The sequence below is a fragment of the Bos indicus x Bos taurus genome, chromosome 17 (genome assembly GCF_003369695.1).
Source record: "Bos indicus x Bos taurus breed Angus x Brahman F1 hybrid chromosome 17, Bos_hybrid_MaternalHap_v2.0, whole genome shotgun sequence".
NCBI lineage: Eukaryota > Metazoa > Chordata > Mammalia > Artiodactyla > Bovidae > Bos > Bos indicus x Bos taurus.
In genome coordinates, this window is record NC_040092.1 from 6,626,436 (window position 1) to 6,645,049 (window position 18,614).

Consider the following 18,614-nt stretch of genomic DNA (forward strand, 5'->3'; position numbering starts at 1 on the left):
GGTATTTTTAGTGCTTAGTGCAATGAGTTGGAGTCCCCAAGGACAGTGCATAAGTTGGATCAGATACTGAGAACAGAGGAAATTAAGAAACAATGAGGAGATGCACTCAAACATAGCTTTCTGGACCACAGACCCTCATAAGCACCCACCGCTACAGGTGAAGGTGGGATTCTCCACAGTAACAGAGACAGTACAGCTTCCCAGGCTGTCCACCCCAGCCCTCCACTCAGGCAGATACCTTTGCAACGTATGGGTAATGTTTATGCAGAATCCTCGTCAACAACCTAGAAACCAAAATTGTTGAAAACATGATTAGGCAGTATGAGACCAGGTTCATTGCCCTTACGACACAGAAAAGCAAGATGACTTAATGGGGGTGTGCGTAAATGCCCCCGTCACTGCCCGTCTCATCAGGGAGAAACGACAGTGCATGTGAAGCAAGCCAAGGATACTGTGTTAGTTGTAAGAAATGACTGTTTTCCCCCATTTAGAAAAGCCGTCTCTGCCACCCTAAGAGAAGGGAGAAATTATTTGCAGAAAGACACCCTGCTTCCCAGCGTGACCCAGACTGACATCTCACAGCCCAGCCCTCTGTCCAGGGGGAACTTGAGGACTGGGTTCACCCCGGCACCCCCCGCTCACCTCTCCTCGAGCCCCCCGAAGCTGTTGCCGATGATGACCACCTTGGAAAGGGCGTCCACCGACCAGTTCCTCCACAGTAGGTTGTTGTAGAGCGCCGTCCCGCAGTGCGGCATGTAGAAGATGGTGGGCTCCCCGCACACGCTCCGCTTCCCCTCCTGGGGTCCAACATGCACGGGGTGAGCATGCGTCTTACAGCAAGCGGGGGGGGGGGGGGGGGGGCAGTCCTAGCCAGCCGCGCTCAGCGCCAGATGAGTGCAGTGGTGTGCGTGCACTCACCCACGACACAGCCGCGCCCAGGCCGCCACGCGCCTCCCGCCTGCACACGTTCCCCGACACCACGGTTAACGCAGCTGAGACGACGGGAGGCGGAGGGGGTGGCGACCTCAGGCACCAAAGGGAGAGACACTCCTGCGTCGCCCTGTGTGCTACCCCCAGTGCCGGCGACAGCTACAGAGTTACCCAAGACTGAATCGGGACATCCGGAAACCCGGAAAACTCACGTCTGCTGAACACACGTGTCCCGTGAGTATGTACAGCTCTGGACACTGAGGCAGGGGCAGGGCCCTCGGGAACTGTGTCCCGTGTCATTCTCTGCAGCTCCCCATCGTGACTCGGGCCTTTTCAAACATTCCCTTGGGGTCCAGCCGCCCCCTCTGGAGAGCCTTCTTTCCGGAGGTCTCAGAGATCCCCACTACTTGAGGATTCAGCCACAACTCAGCCGGGGTCTGGGCTGCAACCTCCCGCCCCCAGAAGGGGCACCTCCCGGCAGAAGGGCCTCACGAGGTGCAGACACCGCGCCCTCTTCCCCTTCGTGCAGCGACACGCCCACCACTGAGCACAGCAGGCACACAGCCCTCAGGAGGTGCAGAGACATGCCCACCACTGAGCACAGCGGGCACACAGCCCTCAGGAGGTACAGAGACCGCGTCTCCTCCCCTCGTGCAGCGACATGCCCACCACTGAGCACAGCGGGCACACAGCCCTCAGGAGGTGCAGCGACATGCCCACCACTGAGCACAGCGGGCACACAGCCCTCAGGAGGACCAGGCAAATGGCACATGGTGCCACCAGCTACAGGACAGCACAGGTCCACATGGGAGCGACACGCCAGCCCTGTGTGACGGGCCTCGCGTGCCCCTAACCACGTACCTCATTATCCCCGAGAACCACCACGCCCAGGGCGTTGAGGACCGCGATTTCTAGTCGACTAAACAGAGGGTCGTACACGCAGCAGTGACTCCTGGGGATCTGCAGAGGGCGACGAGTGGCTCAGTCAACGTGCGCACGAGACCGAGGAGGGGGCGGTAAGGGAGGACACAGACTCACCTGGCACCGCTCCAGAAGGAGGAGCAAAAACGCCAGCTGGCTTCTAGCTATGACGCAGCTGGCGAACTTCCCGACGCCGTAACACACACACTTGAAGCAGCAGGTCCCTGGGACCAGGGTCTCTTCCGGGACGGAGCCAGGGGTCGCATCTGCCTCCACCGGGGGGGCGTCGAGATGCAGGTGTCCCAGGGCTTCCGAGAGAGACCCCTCGGGGGCCCTCAGCTGTTCCAGGTGTTTCCGGAGACACCCCGTGATGGTTTCTGAAAGAGCGGGCCCTGCACAGTCAGAGGGCACGCTGTGACCCAGGAACTAAACCATCCATGGCCTGGGGAGCAGGGCGCGGAAGCCTTCACTCCCCAGAGAAGGGGCTGCTGGCCACACACGGGGCGTGCAGCGGCGCCCACCCCAAGCTGACAGCGGCCGGCACCTGGGTGCCCACGGCCTCAACTAAGGGAATGCTTCAAGCCAAAGTCAGGTTCATCCGTGGCCACGATGTCCATCTAATGCTTGTGTTAACTCATCCTAGTTTAGTAAGAGGTAACCAGTACATGGAACTGTGGTCTGAAATACTACCTTTGTAATAAAAGAAGAACTGAAGAGCAGAGCTCTCAAAATGATCTTGAGTAAGAACATTTAACATGTAAAAAATTTTTAAAAAGGCTGGGGCGTCTAGAGACTAAGGAAAAATAAATCGTTTCACTGGGTGGTGAGTCCTCGTCTCTCCTTTTCTGTCACTGGTACTGAATTCAGTAGAACAGACTGTATGCAGAACGAAACAAAAAGCAAACAGCCATTTATCTATTCCCGTTAATAAGATACCAATGTTGACTCATCAGCGAGGACACCTTGAAATAAGACCCAGGCCACAGAAGGTTACATAGAGAGCTGGCTCTCCGCATCCACACTGCTCAAAGAATCAGTGAATGCCTTCTGGAAAACAACCAGAAAGCGGATAGCAAGTTGACCACTTCCACCTCTGGAAATATACACTAAGAACATCACCTTAAATTTGGTAAAAAGCTTTATGCATGAAAAATTATGTATATCGGGACCTCCCTAGTGGTCCAGTGGTTAGGACTCTGCACGTCCACTGCAGGGCGCACAAGTCTGGTCACTGATTACTTAAAAAAAAATAAAAACTATGTATAATAAACAACAAAAGTCCCTCCATAAAGACTATAACTATGGTATACTTGTGTTATCACCCATCATGTTTAGGAAGAGACTGTAACAGCCATGTACGGTCAGGGAAGAGAACAGGATAAATGTAAATTTCAACAACACAGTGACAACTGACATCCACTGCTCCGGTGCAGCAGGCAAGCACCACCGAGAGCACTTCAGGAAGTACTTCATTTATACAGTTACACTACAGAACATGTACGTTTCCATGTCCATCCACAGATACAGAAGCTGAGGACCAGGGTTAATGCAGGAAGACACACAGTTGTAAGGGGGGTTGGAGTCAGCATTAGAACCCAGCATGGACACCCCGCCGTGAAGCAGACGTCACCCAATGAGGGCTGGATCCCCTGCTTTGCCCACCGTCAGGCCCTCCTCCCACCCCAGCCGCCTCCAGCCCGAGCCCCACGGCACCCACCTAGTGCTGAGCTCCAGAAGTCAGAGATAACCAGGTCCTCCCTGTTGAGAAAAAAAGTGGTGTGGTCACCTCTTGCCCTTTTCAGGGCTCCCTAACAGGGACTCCCTCCTGACCGGGATGATCAGGAGGTGGGGAGGGGGCACACGCTCCGACGTAGAGTCCACCCCGGAGCCTGGGGCAGGGTGCCCGGGGGACAAGGCCAGAGCGGAGCCGCTGGGGCCCAGAGAGGGCCGGGGAGAGGGCTTCCCGGAGGAGGCCCCCGATTCACAGGGACACGTCTGGGTCTTGGCACACGGGGGCAGCTCCACAAACAGTGGCTAAACGTGGAGATTTAGCCTCTCCACACTTCTGTGTCCTCACCTCTAAAACGGGGTGAGAACTGCACCCCTCACAGAGTTACGGCAGGAATGAAATGGGGAACGCCCAGCACACTGCCTTGTACAGAGCAGGCCTCAATCCGCGGCCTTTGTTGCTACGGATAACCCCAAAGTGAAAGTACAAGAAGGGGCAAAACCAAGTGTTTCCCGCAAAACACAGTCGATTGTTAAATGAACTGCATGGATTCTCCAATCAAAAAACACAGAGTGGCTGAATGGATTGAGAGCATCCATCTATGTGCTGCCGACAAGAGGATCATTTCTGACGTAAGGGCACACAGAGTGCGAACGGGAGGGACAGGAGAAGATATCCCATGCAAATGCAAACCAGAGCAAAGTGGGAGGAGCTATACTTCCATTAGAAAAAACAGAGTTTAAAACGGATATAACAAGACTTCATGGGCTGCAGCAAAAGCTATTCTGAGAGGAATGTTCACAGCCAGAAACCTCAAGAAACAAAGTCCCAAACAACTTTACACCTCAAGGAACTAGAAAAAGAACAAAGCAGAAGGAAAGAAGGAGCGGAGCAGATGTGAAGGAAATACAGATTAAAAAGACAATCGTGGGCTTCCCTGGTGGCTCAGTGGTAAAGAACCCGCCTGCCGATGCAGGAGACACAGGTTCCATCCCTGATCCAGGAAGATCCCATGTGCCGTGGAGCAACTCCAGGACTGAACCTGTGATCCAGGGCCCTCGAGCCGCAAGTCCTGAGCCCGCGTGCCACAACTCCTGAAGCCTGCATGCCCGAAGCCTGTGCTCCAGCACAGGAGAAGCCACTGCAGTGAGAGGCCCGCACACCACGCCCGGAGAGCAGCCCCGCTCTCCGCCAGCTAGAGAAAAGCCCAAGCAGCAAGGGGACCCATCACAGCCAATATATACATAATAAAACTATTTTTAAAAAAGACAAATAGAGAAGATCAGTAAAACTAAGAGCCGGTTCTTTGAAAAGATAAACAAAATTGACAAACCATTAGCTAGACTCACCAAAAAAAAAAAAAAGGAAGGCTCAAATAAAAATCAGAAATGAAAGAGGATACATTACAACTGGTACCACAGAGATATACAGAATCATAAGAGACTACTATGAACAGTTAAATGCCAACAAATTGGATGATCCAGAAGAAATGGATAGATGCCTAGAAATATTTTACCAAGACTTAATTATGAAGAAACAGAAAATCTGAACAGACTGATTACTAGTAAGGAAGGTGAAAGTGAAAGTGAAGTTGCTCAGTCATGTCCGACTCTGCAACCCCGTGGACTGTAGCCTGCCAGGCCCCTCTGTCCATGGGATTCTCCAGGCAAGAATACTGGAGTGGGTTGCCATTTCCTTCTCAAAGGAAGTTGAATCAGTAATTAAAAACCTCCCAACCAAAAGAAGTCCAGGACCAGTTAGATTGACTGGTGAATTCTACCAGACATTCAAAGAAGAATTGATAGGGATCCTTCGCAAACCCTTCCAAAAATACAGGAGAAGGGAACACTCCAAACTCACTTCACGAGGCCAGCGTAACCCTGATACCATAACCAGATAAGGAGGCCGTAAGGAAAGGAAATCACAGGCCAACACCCCGATGAACGCAGACACAAAAATGCTCATCAAAAACACGAGGAGACTGAACTCAGCAACACATTACAAGGAGCATACACCATGATTAACTGGGGTTTATGCCAGGAACGCAAAGCCAATGTAATAATACAGCACATTACCAAAACGAGGGATAAATCCTATGACCATCTCCACAGATGCAGAAAGAGCGTTCGACAAAATCCAGCCTCCACTAAGATGATAACTATCAACAGAGCAGGCGTAGATGAAACAGAACTTAATAAAGGCTATAGACAGACGGCATTTTCACCAGAGAGAAAAGCGCCTTTATGACGAAGAATGCGCTGGGTGTATTTTAAACAGTCTTCTCTTCCTTCTGCCAGAGGCACCAGGTGATTTTCCCTGGCTCTTCACCATAAGATCCTGGTGGGGTTCCTAGAGGTAGGGGCCAGGGAAGTTTGGGGGTTCCCCTTGGACGGCAGCCCCAGGAGTCTCTGAGACTCACACACTAGTCCTCACTTAGCCAGAAGCAACTCATCGAAACGGTCCCTGAAGTGTTTCCACCAGCTCGTGGCTCTGGTGGCTTCCGCTCCTGAAGTGGGGCAGCTCTCCCAGGCAACAGGAGAACCCTGCCAGCTGTTCAGAAGGACCTCTGACCTCTGATGCTTGCTCAGTGGCAGCTCTGTGTCTGTCCTCTGACTCCAAAAGACGGCCTTGCCCTTCCAGAGAAACGACATCTTGCAAGGCTGCGCTGACTGCCCTTTCTCTCCTTGTGGCTATGGTTCTGGTGCCTCTCATCAGAACAGTGGCAGGAGGACCTCTCCAGTGGTCCAGTGGCTAAGAACCCATCTGCCAGTGCAGGGGCCTTGGGGTTTGATCCCTGGTCTGGGAAGATCCAACACGCCGCAGGGCAGCTAGCCCGCCCACCGCAACCAGAGAGGAGCCCCCGCAGCAACGAGGTCCCAGTGCGGCCAAAAGTAAATACTAAAACAAAACAACAGTGGCAGGAGAGGAAATAAAAGGGCACGTGTACAACGCACCAGCAGAACTATGCCTCTGAAGAAAGCACGTTTGGGACAGAAATAAAAGGAGAAATGAGACAGTGATGGCTAAAAGATTGAGGACATTCTCAGACACTGAAAAATATCACTTTAACTCAAGGTCCTCTGGACCCTCAGGTGAAAAAGGAGAGAGAGGTCCCAGTAGAGGTGGTGGGCCCCGAGGCATGCCAGGTCCAATAGCTCCTCCAGCTCCAAAAAGTGACTGAAGATCAACTGGCTTTCCGGGAATCGAGGATTCCCAGGACCAAAGGGGGCTTTAAGGAAGGGCCCTTTTAAGATCGGGTGGGTTGGGCGGGACACCCCGTGCTACCATCTCACTAAAGGCCCTTCACCTCCGGACAAGCCACCAGCAAGGCTGACTCCAAGATGCCACAGTGGCTCCTCCAAAGGCCCCGTGTGCTGCGTGGTACCCGGCTTCCACACGGCCTCCTCTCCTGGTTGCGGGTGCCGTCCAGGCCTCTGCTCCCATCCAGTATCCCGCCATCAACACAGCCCCTCGCACCCTGGGCTGGGCTGCCTCCTGCGCCGCCCCTACAAGGCCTCAGAGCAGCCCCGAGCCCTGTGCCACCCACTCCTGTGGTATTCCCCTGACCCTGATGTAACCCCCGGGTTCTGGGAGAAACTCCATGGGCAGCGACTATACGTGCATTCTTTATATCGGAAATACTAGGCTCGGGACTCCCCTGGTGGCCCAGTGAAGGATTCTGCCTTGCAATGCACGGGATTTGGGTTCAATCCCTGGTCCAGGAACTAAGACCCCACGCGCCTCGGGGGAAACTAAGCCCGCTCAAAACAACTACTGAGCTCGTGCTCAGACCGCAGAGCACGAGAGCGCCCACGCGACACAGAGCAAAACGCAGCCAAATAAATAATTGAATGTTAAAAAAAAAGCTGCAAAGCAAGCAAGCAAACACCACTAAGTCTCAATTGGAGACAGACACTGGAAAGGAAAATCTGTTCGTTCATTCATTCAACCTGCATGGGTTCATCTGTGTACCTTCTGGAGCTGGACTTAATAGCCATTCAGAGAACTACTGTCTCTGGCCTTACAGAACTGTCTCTGAAAGACACAGATGGGAAAACAGGCAATTATACAACACAGCAGAGCTGCATGGGAGGAAGAACAGGGCTCTACAGGTGTGCAAAGGAGATCAAGACTTTTCAATTCCTTAGAATCTTAAACGACTTGCTTAGTTTACCTTCTTGTCGTCTTATTCTCCAAAGTGTAGCACATCTTTTCCAAGTTTTATAGTGAGATCAGGTGGAGCTGGGCAGTCCATTCAACACATTTAAACCAGATAGAAGAAAAAGCAAGCAACAACAACCTGGCTTCCTTAATTAACTGTCCACTGAAAGCAGTACTATTTTCATCATAAAAAGTGTTAACATTTTATTATTCCAAGTTCTTTTTATTTCCTGCTTCAAATATCCAGCATAGATCATGGAGAGAAAGAAATATATCAGTAGAGCTGGAGACATTAAGGCAACCATACATTTTAAAAATTGAAAAAATTAGGGAAAATCTTGCGATTCCACGTTATTTTTTAAATGTCTATTAACAAACAGATTACACTCTCACAACTGTCCTCTCCTTCAGGAATCAGCACACAGCCCTGGGACTCCCAGTGCTAAGGTTCTTGCGGGGCTCTAAGCAGTGCGCCTGTGTGTTCCACCACTTCCACTCTCTCCCCGTGAGACGGGCGTCGTCACCCCTACCACGCAGGTCACTGTGAGGGTCACATAAGATACTGCGTCTATGAAGATGCTCTGCAAAACCATAAGGTGCTTTAAACACATTTAAAAAAAAAACCAAAAGCCATATATGACAAACCCACAGCTAACATTATTCTCAACAATGTAGAACTGAAAGCCTTTCCTCTACAATCAGGAACAAGACAAGGGTGCCCACCCATTCTAACCACTTTTATTCAACAAGGTGCTGGAAGCCTTAGCTGAACCAGTTAGGCAAGAAAAAGAAAAAGAATCCCAGTTGGAAAGCAAGAAGTAAAACCGTCACTCTCTGCACAGGACACTGCACTACAGACAAGAAGCCCTGCAGGACTCTAAAAGAGCCGTCAGAACGACCCGCAAACTCCGCAAAACTCGGCAGCAGACAGAACTCCACACCCTGAACTACGCTGCATCTCCACACACGAAGAACGAACTGGAGCTTCCCAGGCGGCGCTGTGACGAAGGATCTGCCTGCCAGTGCAGGACATCTAGAGACGTGGGTTTGATCCCTGGGTCAGGAAGATCCCCTGGAGCGGGGCATGGCACCCCACTCCAGTATTCTCGCCTGGGGAATCCCATGGACAGGGGAGCCTGGCGGGCTATGGTCCACAGGGTCGCAAAGAGTCGGACCTGACTGAAGTGACAGCACAGCACAGAATAATGAACTGTGAAAAACAGAAACTGAGAAAGCAACCTTGGGGAGGATGAAGATGACGGAGCAGCAGGATGGGACGCTCACCTTCTCCCACAAATACATCAAAAATACACGTCGAACGATTCTCGCAGAATATCTAATGAACGCTGGCAGAAGACTTCAGAGTGCGGAAAGGGCAACCACGCAGATCTCCATGCAACCGGGTAGAACAAAAGATAAAAACATTCCCGCACCCTGGGAAGCCCCCCTGCACCAGCCTGGAGATCTGTCAGAGCCTCGGGAAAGAACGTGGCAGCCGGCCTGCAGCAGCCAGAGCAAACAGAGGGCTACACGGGCGGGCAGTGCCGCTGCCCTGTGCCTGAGACACAGGGCCCGGCATGGGTCCAGGCTGGGTGCCGGGACATGGGCTTTGAGATCAGACCTAGGGAGGGCTGGGGTTGGCTGTGTGGGAACAGCTGGGACGGGGCTGGAATCGGGTGCACCCACAGCTAAGGATGTGCCAGGCCGTGTCATGGGGGGCTGCATAAGGGGAGAGGCAGGTCCCCCTGTCCATTGTAGCCTTTTCCCTTATGCACATACTCACAGAAAGCCAACTGAGAAAAAACAACAATATAAGACTTATGGAATAATACAAAGCATGCATAATAGGGATTTCAGAAGGGGAAGAAAGAGAAAAGGGGATCAAAAATGTATTTCAAGAGATTATGGCTGAGAACTTCGCAAACCTACAGAAGGAAGCAGATACCCAGGTACAGGAAGGCGTCGATCCCATGTTTCCTGCACCACAGGCAGATTCTTTACTGATGAGCCACCATGGAAGCCCCAAGACATACTATAATTTAAAAAATGGCAAAAGTGAAAGATAGCTAAAGAGAAATTCTAAAGGCGGCAAGAGAAAAACTGGCGGCTCAGTGATAAAGAACCTGCCTGCCAATGTAAGAGACGTGAGTTTGATTCTTGGGTCAGGAAGATCCCCTGGAGGAGGAAATGGCAACCCACTCCAGTGTTCTTGCCCAGGAAATCCCATGGACAGAGAAGCCTGGCGGGCTACAGTCCATAGGGTTGCAAAGACTAGGACACGACTCAGCAACTAAACAACACATTTTAAGGGAACCCCCGCTCCCGCCAACAAGGCCATCAGACAGTTTCTCTACAGAATGTTACCGGCCAGAAATCTACCTTACAGAGGTAAGACAGGTTCAAAGTCCCGGAAGGGAAAGCTCTGTAGCCGAAGATCGTCCACCCAGCAAGGTTATCACTTAGAATAGACAGAGAATTTCTTAAATAAGCAAAAACTAAAAAAACACAGCAATACTCAACCCATCCTAAAGGAAATGTTAATAAAGAGGAAATCACAATTGGAAAGTAAATCACGTAAATAAGCCAGTTAAAATAGACTTTTAAAAAATCTAAAAATCTTCTGTGACTGTGATAACCACAGAGAATGGAGCATGAACATGAAGATATAAAAGAAATCAAAACCATAAGACGTGGGGAAGAAGAGTAAGAACATAGATTATTTCCCCCTATAATGTGTTGGAGCCTGTATGATTGAGTACCAGTCTAAGACAAGCAAATACAGGAAGGGGTTCACACACTTGAAAAACAGGGTAACCACAAATCAAAAGCATCCAACAGAGTCACCAGAACCAAAAAGAAGAGACCATCAACAAGAGAGAAGAAAATCACCAAGCCACAAAAAAGAAAAAGGGACAAAGAAGAAACGTAAAACCAAAGGGAAAACAAGATTTAAAATGGCAGTGAATACATGTCTATCGATAACTGCCTTAAATGTCAATGGACTAAATGCTGCAATTAAAAGACACAGAGTGGCAGACGGGATTAAAACAAACAAACAAAACAAAAAACAAGAGCCTACAATACACTGGTCACAAAAGACCCACTTTAGGGCAGAGGACACGAACAGACGGAAAGTGGGGATAGAAAAAGACATTTCATGCAAACGGAAGTGACGAGAAAGCAGGGGCTGCAATACTAATATCAGACGAAATAGACTTTACAACAAAGGAGATAAAGAAAGATAAAAAAGGACACTAAGTGATGATACAAGGACCAACAGAAGAAGATCTCACACTCATCAACATGCGCGCACCCAACACATCAGATCAGATCAGATCAGTCGCTCAGTCGTGTCCGACTCCTCGCGACCCCATGAATCGCAGCACGCCAGGCCTCCCTGTCCATCACCAACTCCCGGAGTCCACTCAGACTCACGTCCATCGAGTCAGCGATGCCATCCAGCCATCTCATCCTCTGTCGTCCCCTTCTCCTCCTGCCCCCAATCCCTCCCAGCATCAGAGTCTTTTCCAATGAGTCAACTCTTCGCATGAGGTGGCCAAAGTACTGGAGTTTCAGCTTTAGCATCATTCCTTCCAAAGAAATCCCAGGACTGATCTCCTTCAGAATGGACTGGTTGGATCTCCTTGCAGTCCAAGGGACTCTCAAGAGTCTTCTCCAACAACACAGTTCAAAAGCATCAATTCTTCAGTGCTCAGCTTTCTTCACAGTCCAACTCTCACATCCATACATGACCACTGGAAAAACCATAGCCTTGACTAGACGAAGCTTTGTTGGCAAAGTAATGTCTCTGCTTTTCAATATGCTATCTAGGTTGGTCATAACTTTCCTTCCAAGGAGTAACCTAACACACGGGGCACCCATACACAGAACAAATACTAACAGACATAAAGGGAGAAACTGACAGAAATCCAGAACAGTAGGAGAGGTTAGCACCCCACTCACATCAATAAAGTAACAGATACGAAATGATACAAAAAGAACAGTTAAGACTTAATGGGTATTTTTAGAACATTACATCCAAAAAAATACCCAGAATACACATTCTTTTCAATTGCACATGGAACATTCTCTAGGATTCACCACCTACTAGGGTACAAAACAAGCCTCAACAAATTTAAGAGCATGGAAATTATCTCAAGCATCTTTCCTGACCAAAACGGCATGAAACCAGGAATTAATCACAGAAAAAGAAATGAGAAAAAAAACACACGATTACACAAGGACTAAGCAACAAGCTGCTAAAAAACTAGTGGGTCAGCAGTGAAATCAAAGAGGAGATTGAGAAAGGCTGTTGACAAATGGAAATGAAAGCGCAAAATCTATGTGATGCGCTAAAAGCAGTTCTTAGAGGAAAGTTCACAGCAATGCAAGCCTTCCTCAAAAAACAAGAAAAATCTCATATAAAGAACCTAATTTATCACTTAAGAGAATTAGAAAAAGAACAAAAAAACCTAAAACCAGAGGGAAGAAAGTAATAAATGTCAGAGAGGAAATAAACAAGAGAGATTAGAAAACAAAGATAAACTCAGTAAAACCGGAAACTGGTTCTGTGAAAGGATAAACGCAATTGACAAAACTCAAGCCAGGCTCACCAAGATGGAGAGTGACACCCCAAATCAACAAACAAGAAATGGAAAAGGAGACACGACAGAAACACAGAGCAGAGCACCAGAACAATTACAAGCCAGCACAGCTGACAGCCTGGAAGAAATGGCTAAGTCTCTAAAAACACATAGCCCATCAAAACTGAATCAAGAAGAAATCCTCTGATCACCAGAAGTGAAATACCATCTGTAATTTAAAAACTCCCTACAAAGCAAAGTCTAGGACCAGAGGGCTTCAAAGGTAAATTGTACCAAACATGAGAAGAAGAACTGATACCAACCCTTAAGTGAAGTGAGAGTGAAGTGAAAGTCGCTCAGTCGTGTCCGACTCTCTGCAACTCCAGGGACTATACAGTCGACCATGGCATTCTCCAGGCCAGAACACTGAAGTGGGCAGCCTTTCCCTTCCCCAGGGGATCTTCCCAACCTAGGGATGAAACCCAGGTCTCCCGCACTGCAGGCAGATTCTTTACCAGCTGAGCCCCCAGGGAAGCCCAATCCTTCTCAAACTCTTCCCCAAAAAATGGAGAGGAAGCAGCACTCCCAAAGACATTCTATGAAACCATCATTACCCTGATACGAAAACCAGACAGAAACATCACAAAAAAGAAAAGAGAAAAGTATAGGCCAATATTTTTGATGAATATAGATGCAAAAATTCTCAACAGAATATTAACTGAATCCAGTAACGCATAAAAAGATTGCACACTGCATCAAGTGAGGTTCACCCCAGGTTCACAAAGACGGTCCAACGTACGCAGAATCAATCCGCGGGACAAACTGAAGACAAAACACGCATCGTCATCTGTCAGACACAGAAAAAGCGTTTGACAAAAGTCAACATCCTTTCATGATTTTTTTTAAAAGCTCTTTCTAAAGTGGATATAGAGGGAAACATCTCAGGATAATGAAAGCTATTCATGGCAAGTGAAAGTGTTAATCGCTCAGTCCTGTCTGACTCTCTGTGACCCCATGGACTGTAGCCTACCAGGCTCCTCTGTCCATGGAATTCTCCAGGCAAGAATACTGGAGTGGGTTGCCATGACCTCCTCCAGGGATTGAACCCATGTCTCTAATGTCGTCTGCATCGGCAGGTGGATTCTTTACCATGAGTGCCGCCTGGGGAACCCATTTATGACAAACCCAAAGGCAACATGATATTAACTGGTGAAAAGCTGAAAGCGTTCCCCTTAATATCTGGAAGAAGATAAGGATGCCCACTCTCACCTCTTCTTTTATAGTATTGGAATTGCTAGCCACAGCCATCAAATAAGGAAAAGAAACAAAAGATATTCAAATTGGGAAGGAAGAAATAAAATTCTCATTATATGCAGAAAATACAATACTATATATAAAAAACACTAAAGACCTCACACAAAAACTACTAGAACTGATAAATTCAGAACAGCAGAAACAAACTGACTGCATTTCTTTACACAAAAAATATCATGAAGAGAATGAAGGAAAAAAAAAAAACAACCTCTTAACATTACATCCTCGCCCCTCCCCCCACCACCAAAATAAAATACTCTGGAGTAAACCTGACCAAGGAAGTGAAACACACACTGAGAACTATAAAACATTAATAAAGGAAATTCAAGATGACTCATGTCCCACGCTCTTGGATTGGAAGAATATTATTAAAATGTCCATACTACCCAAAGTAATATGCAGATTTAATGTGATCCCTATCAAGTTACCCATGACATTTTTTTACATAACTAGAACAAATAATCCGAAAATTTAAACAGAATCATAAAAGATCCAGAATTGCCATAGTAATCCAGAAGAAAAAGAACAAAGCTGGAGGCACAACCCTCCCAGACGTCAGATAACGCTACAAAGCTATGGTAATCAAACCAGTGTGGCACTGGCCCAAAACCAGACATATGGATCAACAGAACAGAACAGACAGCCCAGAGATACTGCCACACGTCTGTGGTGAATCAATACTTTACAGAGGAGGCAATGATACACAATGGGAAAAAGACCGCTTCTTCAGCAAGTGGTGTGGGGAAAGCCAGACAGCCTCACGTAAATCAGTGATGTTGGAACACACCATCTCACCATACACAAAAAGACCCAAAATGGACTAAAGACTTAAATATAATGCATGGCACCATAAAAGTCCTAGAAGATATCATAGGCAAGATATTCTCTGACGTAAGTTATACCAATGTTTCCTTAGGTCAATTTCTCAAGGCAACAGAAATAAAAAATAAATGAAGTGAAGTAAAGTGAAAGTCGCTAAGTCATGTCTGACTCTTTGAGACCCCATGGACTATACAGTCCACGGAATTCTCCAGGCCAGAATACTGGAGTGGGTAGCCTTTCCCTTCTCCAGAGGATCTTCTCAACCCAGCAATTGAAGGCAGGTCTCCCGCACTGCAGGCAGATTCTTTACCAGCTGAGCCACAAGGGAAGCCCTAAATGGGATCTAATCAAACTTAAAAACTCAAGCTTCTGCACAGCAAAGGAAACCACAAACAAATGAAAAGGCAACCTAAAGAATGGGATAAAGTATCTGTGAACAATGCAACTGACAAGGGTTTAATTTACAAAATACATAAGGAGCTCACAAAACAACAAAACATGAAACAACCAACTGAAAAACGGGCATAAGACCTAAACAGACCTTTTTTCAAAGAAGAAATACAGGTGGCCAATAGGCACGTGAGAAGACGCTCATCACAGCTAATTACCAGAGCAGTGCACATCAGAACTACAATGAGCTATCGATCCCCTAACATCCACCAGAACGGCTTTTAAAAGTCTACTGATATCAAATGCTGGAGAAAGGCATGGAGAAAGAGGAGTTCTCCTGCACTGCTGCTGGGAATGTATGTTGGCACAGCCACGCGGAAAACACTTACGGAGGTTCCTCAGCAAACTTAAAATAGAATAACCATATGATATGGCAATCCCACTCCTGGGCATATATCCGAACAAAGCTATAATTTAAAAAGATACACACAAACCTATATTCATAGCAGTACTAGTCACAACAGCCAAGACAGGGGAACAACCTAAGCGTTAACTGACAGATAAATAAAGAAGATGTGTGTGTGTGTGTGTGTGTGTGTGTGTGTGTGTGTGTGTGTGTGTGTGTGTGTGTGTGTGTGATGGAATACTACTCAGCCATAAAAAAGACACCATTTGCAGCAACACAGCTGGAAGCAGAGATTACCATACTAAGTGAACTAAGTCAGAAACAGAAGGACCACATGGTATCAATTATATGTGGGATCTAAAGTACGACACAAATGAACTTGCCTAGGAATCGAAATCACTCATAGACACAGACAACAGGCTGCTGCTGCTGCTGCTGAGTCGCTTCAGTCGTGTCCCACTCTGTGCGACCCCCGAGACGGCAGCCCACCAGGCTCCCCCGTCCCCGGGATTCTCCAGGCAAGAACACTGGAGTGGGTTGCCATTTCCTTCTCCAGTGCATGAAGGGAAAAGTGAAAGTGAAGTCGCTCAGTCGTGTCCGACCCTCAGCGAGCCCATGGACTGCGGCCCACCAGGCTCCTCCGTCTGTGGGATTTTCCAGGCGAGAGTGCTGGAGTGGGTGCCGTTGCCTTCTCCAAGACAACAGGCTGGTGGCCCCCAGAGCAGAGGGCGGAGAGGGCTGGCGTGGGAGGCGGGGTCAGCAGATGACACTTCCATATAGAGAAGGGATAAACCACACGGGCCTACTGTACAGCAGAGAGCTACAGCCAATCTCCTGTGAGAAACCACAATGAAAAGAACATATAAAAGAATGCATATGTTAACATACGATAAATGAATCACTTTGCTGTACAACAGAAATTAACACAGTTTAAATCAACTACACTTCAATAAAAAATACTGATCAGAAAAAAAAAAGAAACAACCTCATATACAACTGCATCAAAAAGATTTTTATACCTAAAAAAGAATAAAATACCTGAGAATAAATGTAACCAAGCAAGTGAAAGATTCACATACTGAAAAAGACAAGATATTAAAGAAAGAAAACTGAAGAAGACACAAATAAGTGGAAACATATTTCCTGATCATGGATTGCAATTAATGTTGTTAAAATGCCCATATTACCTGAAGAAATTTACAGATTCAATGCAATCCTCATCAAAATTCCCATGGCATTTTTAATGAAACAGGACAAATAATTCTAAAATTTGTATGGAACCACAAAAGACCCCAAATAGCCAAAGCAATCTTGAGAAAGAACAACAAAGCTAGAGCTACCATGCCCTCTGATTTCAAATCTATCACAGTAATTAAAACAGTATAGTTTTGGTTTAAACACACACACAGATCAGTGGAACAGAACAGAGCCTAGAAATAAATCCACTCCATCTACGGTCAGTTAATTTACAACAAAGGAGCCAAGAATGCAAAATGGAAAAGACAGTCTCTTCAATAAATTGCATTTGGAAAAACTGACATCCACATTAAAAAAAGAAGAAGAAAGCTAGACCACTATCTTACACCATACACAAAGCTCAACTCAAAATGGATTTAGACTTAAACATAAGACTTGAGATCAGGACTTCCTTGGTGGTCTAGCTGCTAAGACTCCACACTCCCGATGCAGGGGGCATGGGTCTGACGCCTGGTCGGCGCACTAGATCTCACACGCCGCAATTAAAAGATGGAGCATGCCACAACTGAGAACCGGTGCGGCCAAACAAAACTGCGTATACTTTTAGAAAGACCGGAAACCATAAAACTCCTGGAAGAAATCACAGGCAGTAAACGTGACACAAGTATTTGTGATGCTTGTCTGTTTCTATTTATCAAAAATTTTTTGGTGATGATATTTTAAATCTAACACCAAAAGTACAAGTAACAAAAGTAAAAATAAGTGGAACTACATCAAACTAAAAAGCTTCTGCATGGCACCTGTAACCATGGACACAATGAACAGGCAACATACCGAATGGGAGACAGTATCTGCAAACCACGTATCTGCCAAGGGCTTAATATCCAAAGCATACAGAGAACACACAACAGCAAAACACCCCAAACACTTCGATTAAAATATGGGCAGGAGATCTGAACATACCTTTTTTCCGAAGAAGACATACAGATGGCCAACAGGTTCACGAAAAGCTGCTCAACATCACTAAACAGTAGAGAAGTACAAACGAAAGCCACCATGAGCTACCACCTCATACCTCTTAGGATGGCTATATCAAGAAGAGAGAGAAATAACAAATGCTGGTAAGGATGTGGACAGAGGAGAACTCTGGCGTACTGCTGGTAGAAATGTCCACTGGCGCGGCCACTACAGGGAACAGTATCAAAAAATTAACAACAGAACTACCATTTGAGGGGTCCCCGACAGTCCAGTGGCTAAGACTTCACGTTCCAACACAGGGGGTGTGGGCTCCATCCCTGGTTGGGGAGTTAAGACCCCATATGCGACTTGGCCAAAACAAAAACCAAAACCGCCAAAGCGTACCACAGAAACAATGTGGTAACAAACTCAGTGAAGACTTTAAAGATGGCCCACATCAAAAAAAAAGTCTTAAAAGAACTACCATTTGAGCCAACAATTCTACTTGTGGGTATTCCTCCGAAGAAAATGAAAACACTATTTCGAAAACCCACGTGCATTCACGGCATTCACGCCCACACTCACTGCAGCACGATCTGCGACAGACCAAGATGTGGAAGCAGCGTATGTGCCCATCACGGGAGAAAGGGCACAGGAACTGGGAGAACACACACACTCCAAGACACCAGATCCTCACAAAAACTCTACAAAAAGGCAAAACGATACGACACCGACAGATGAGCCCCCCAGGTCAGAAGGGGGCCAACATGCTACCAGGAAGAGCGGAGGACAGCTACTAACAGCTCCGGAAAGGCCAAAGCGGAAACGACGCTCAGGGTGGATGTCTGGTGATGAAAGTAAAATCCGATGCTGCGAAGAACAATATTGCAAAGGATCCTGGAATGTTAGGTCCGTGCATCAGGGTAAACTGGACGTGGTCAAGCAGGAGATGGCAAGAGTAAACATCGACGTCTTAGGAATCAGTGAACTAGAATGGAGGGGAACGGGCAAAGTTAATTCAGCTGACCACTGTATCTCCTCTGTGGGCAAGAACCCCATAGAAGAACTGGAGTAGCCCTCAGAGTCAATAAGAGAGTCTGAAATGTAGTACTTGGGTGCAACTTCAAGAATGACAGAATGATCTCAGTTCATTCCCAAGGCAAACCATTCAGTATCACAGTAATCCAAGTCTGATGCAGAAAAA

General features: G+C 47.4%; 1 protein-coding gene across 1 annotated transcript in view; it reads right to left on the minus strand.

Moving 5' to 3' along the window:
- The window catches only part of SRRD (SRR1 domain containing), a 31,168-nt gene that overhangs the window by 7,774 nt on the left and 4,780 nt on the right, over positions 1-18,614 (minus strand). The window contains exons 2-6 of the mRNA XM_027566450.1: positions 3,569-3,609; positions 1,969-2,228; positions 1,792-1,890; positions 643-797; positions 239-284 (exon numbers count right to left, since the gene is read on the minus strand). Coding sequence (XP_027422251.1) covers positions 239-284; positions 643-797; positions 1,792-1,890; positions 1,969-2,228; positions 3,569-3,609 — 601 coding nt within the window. The remainder of the gene's footprint in view (positions 1-238; positions 285-642; positions 798-1,791; positions 1,891-1,968; positions 2,229-3,568; positions 3,610-18,614) is intronic.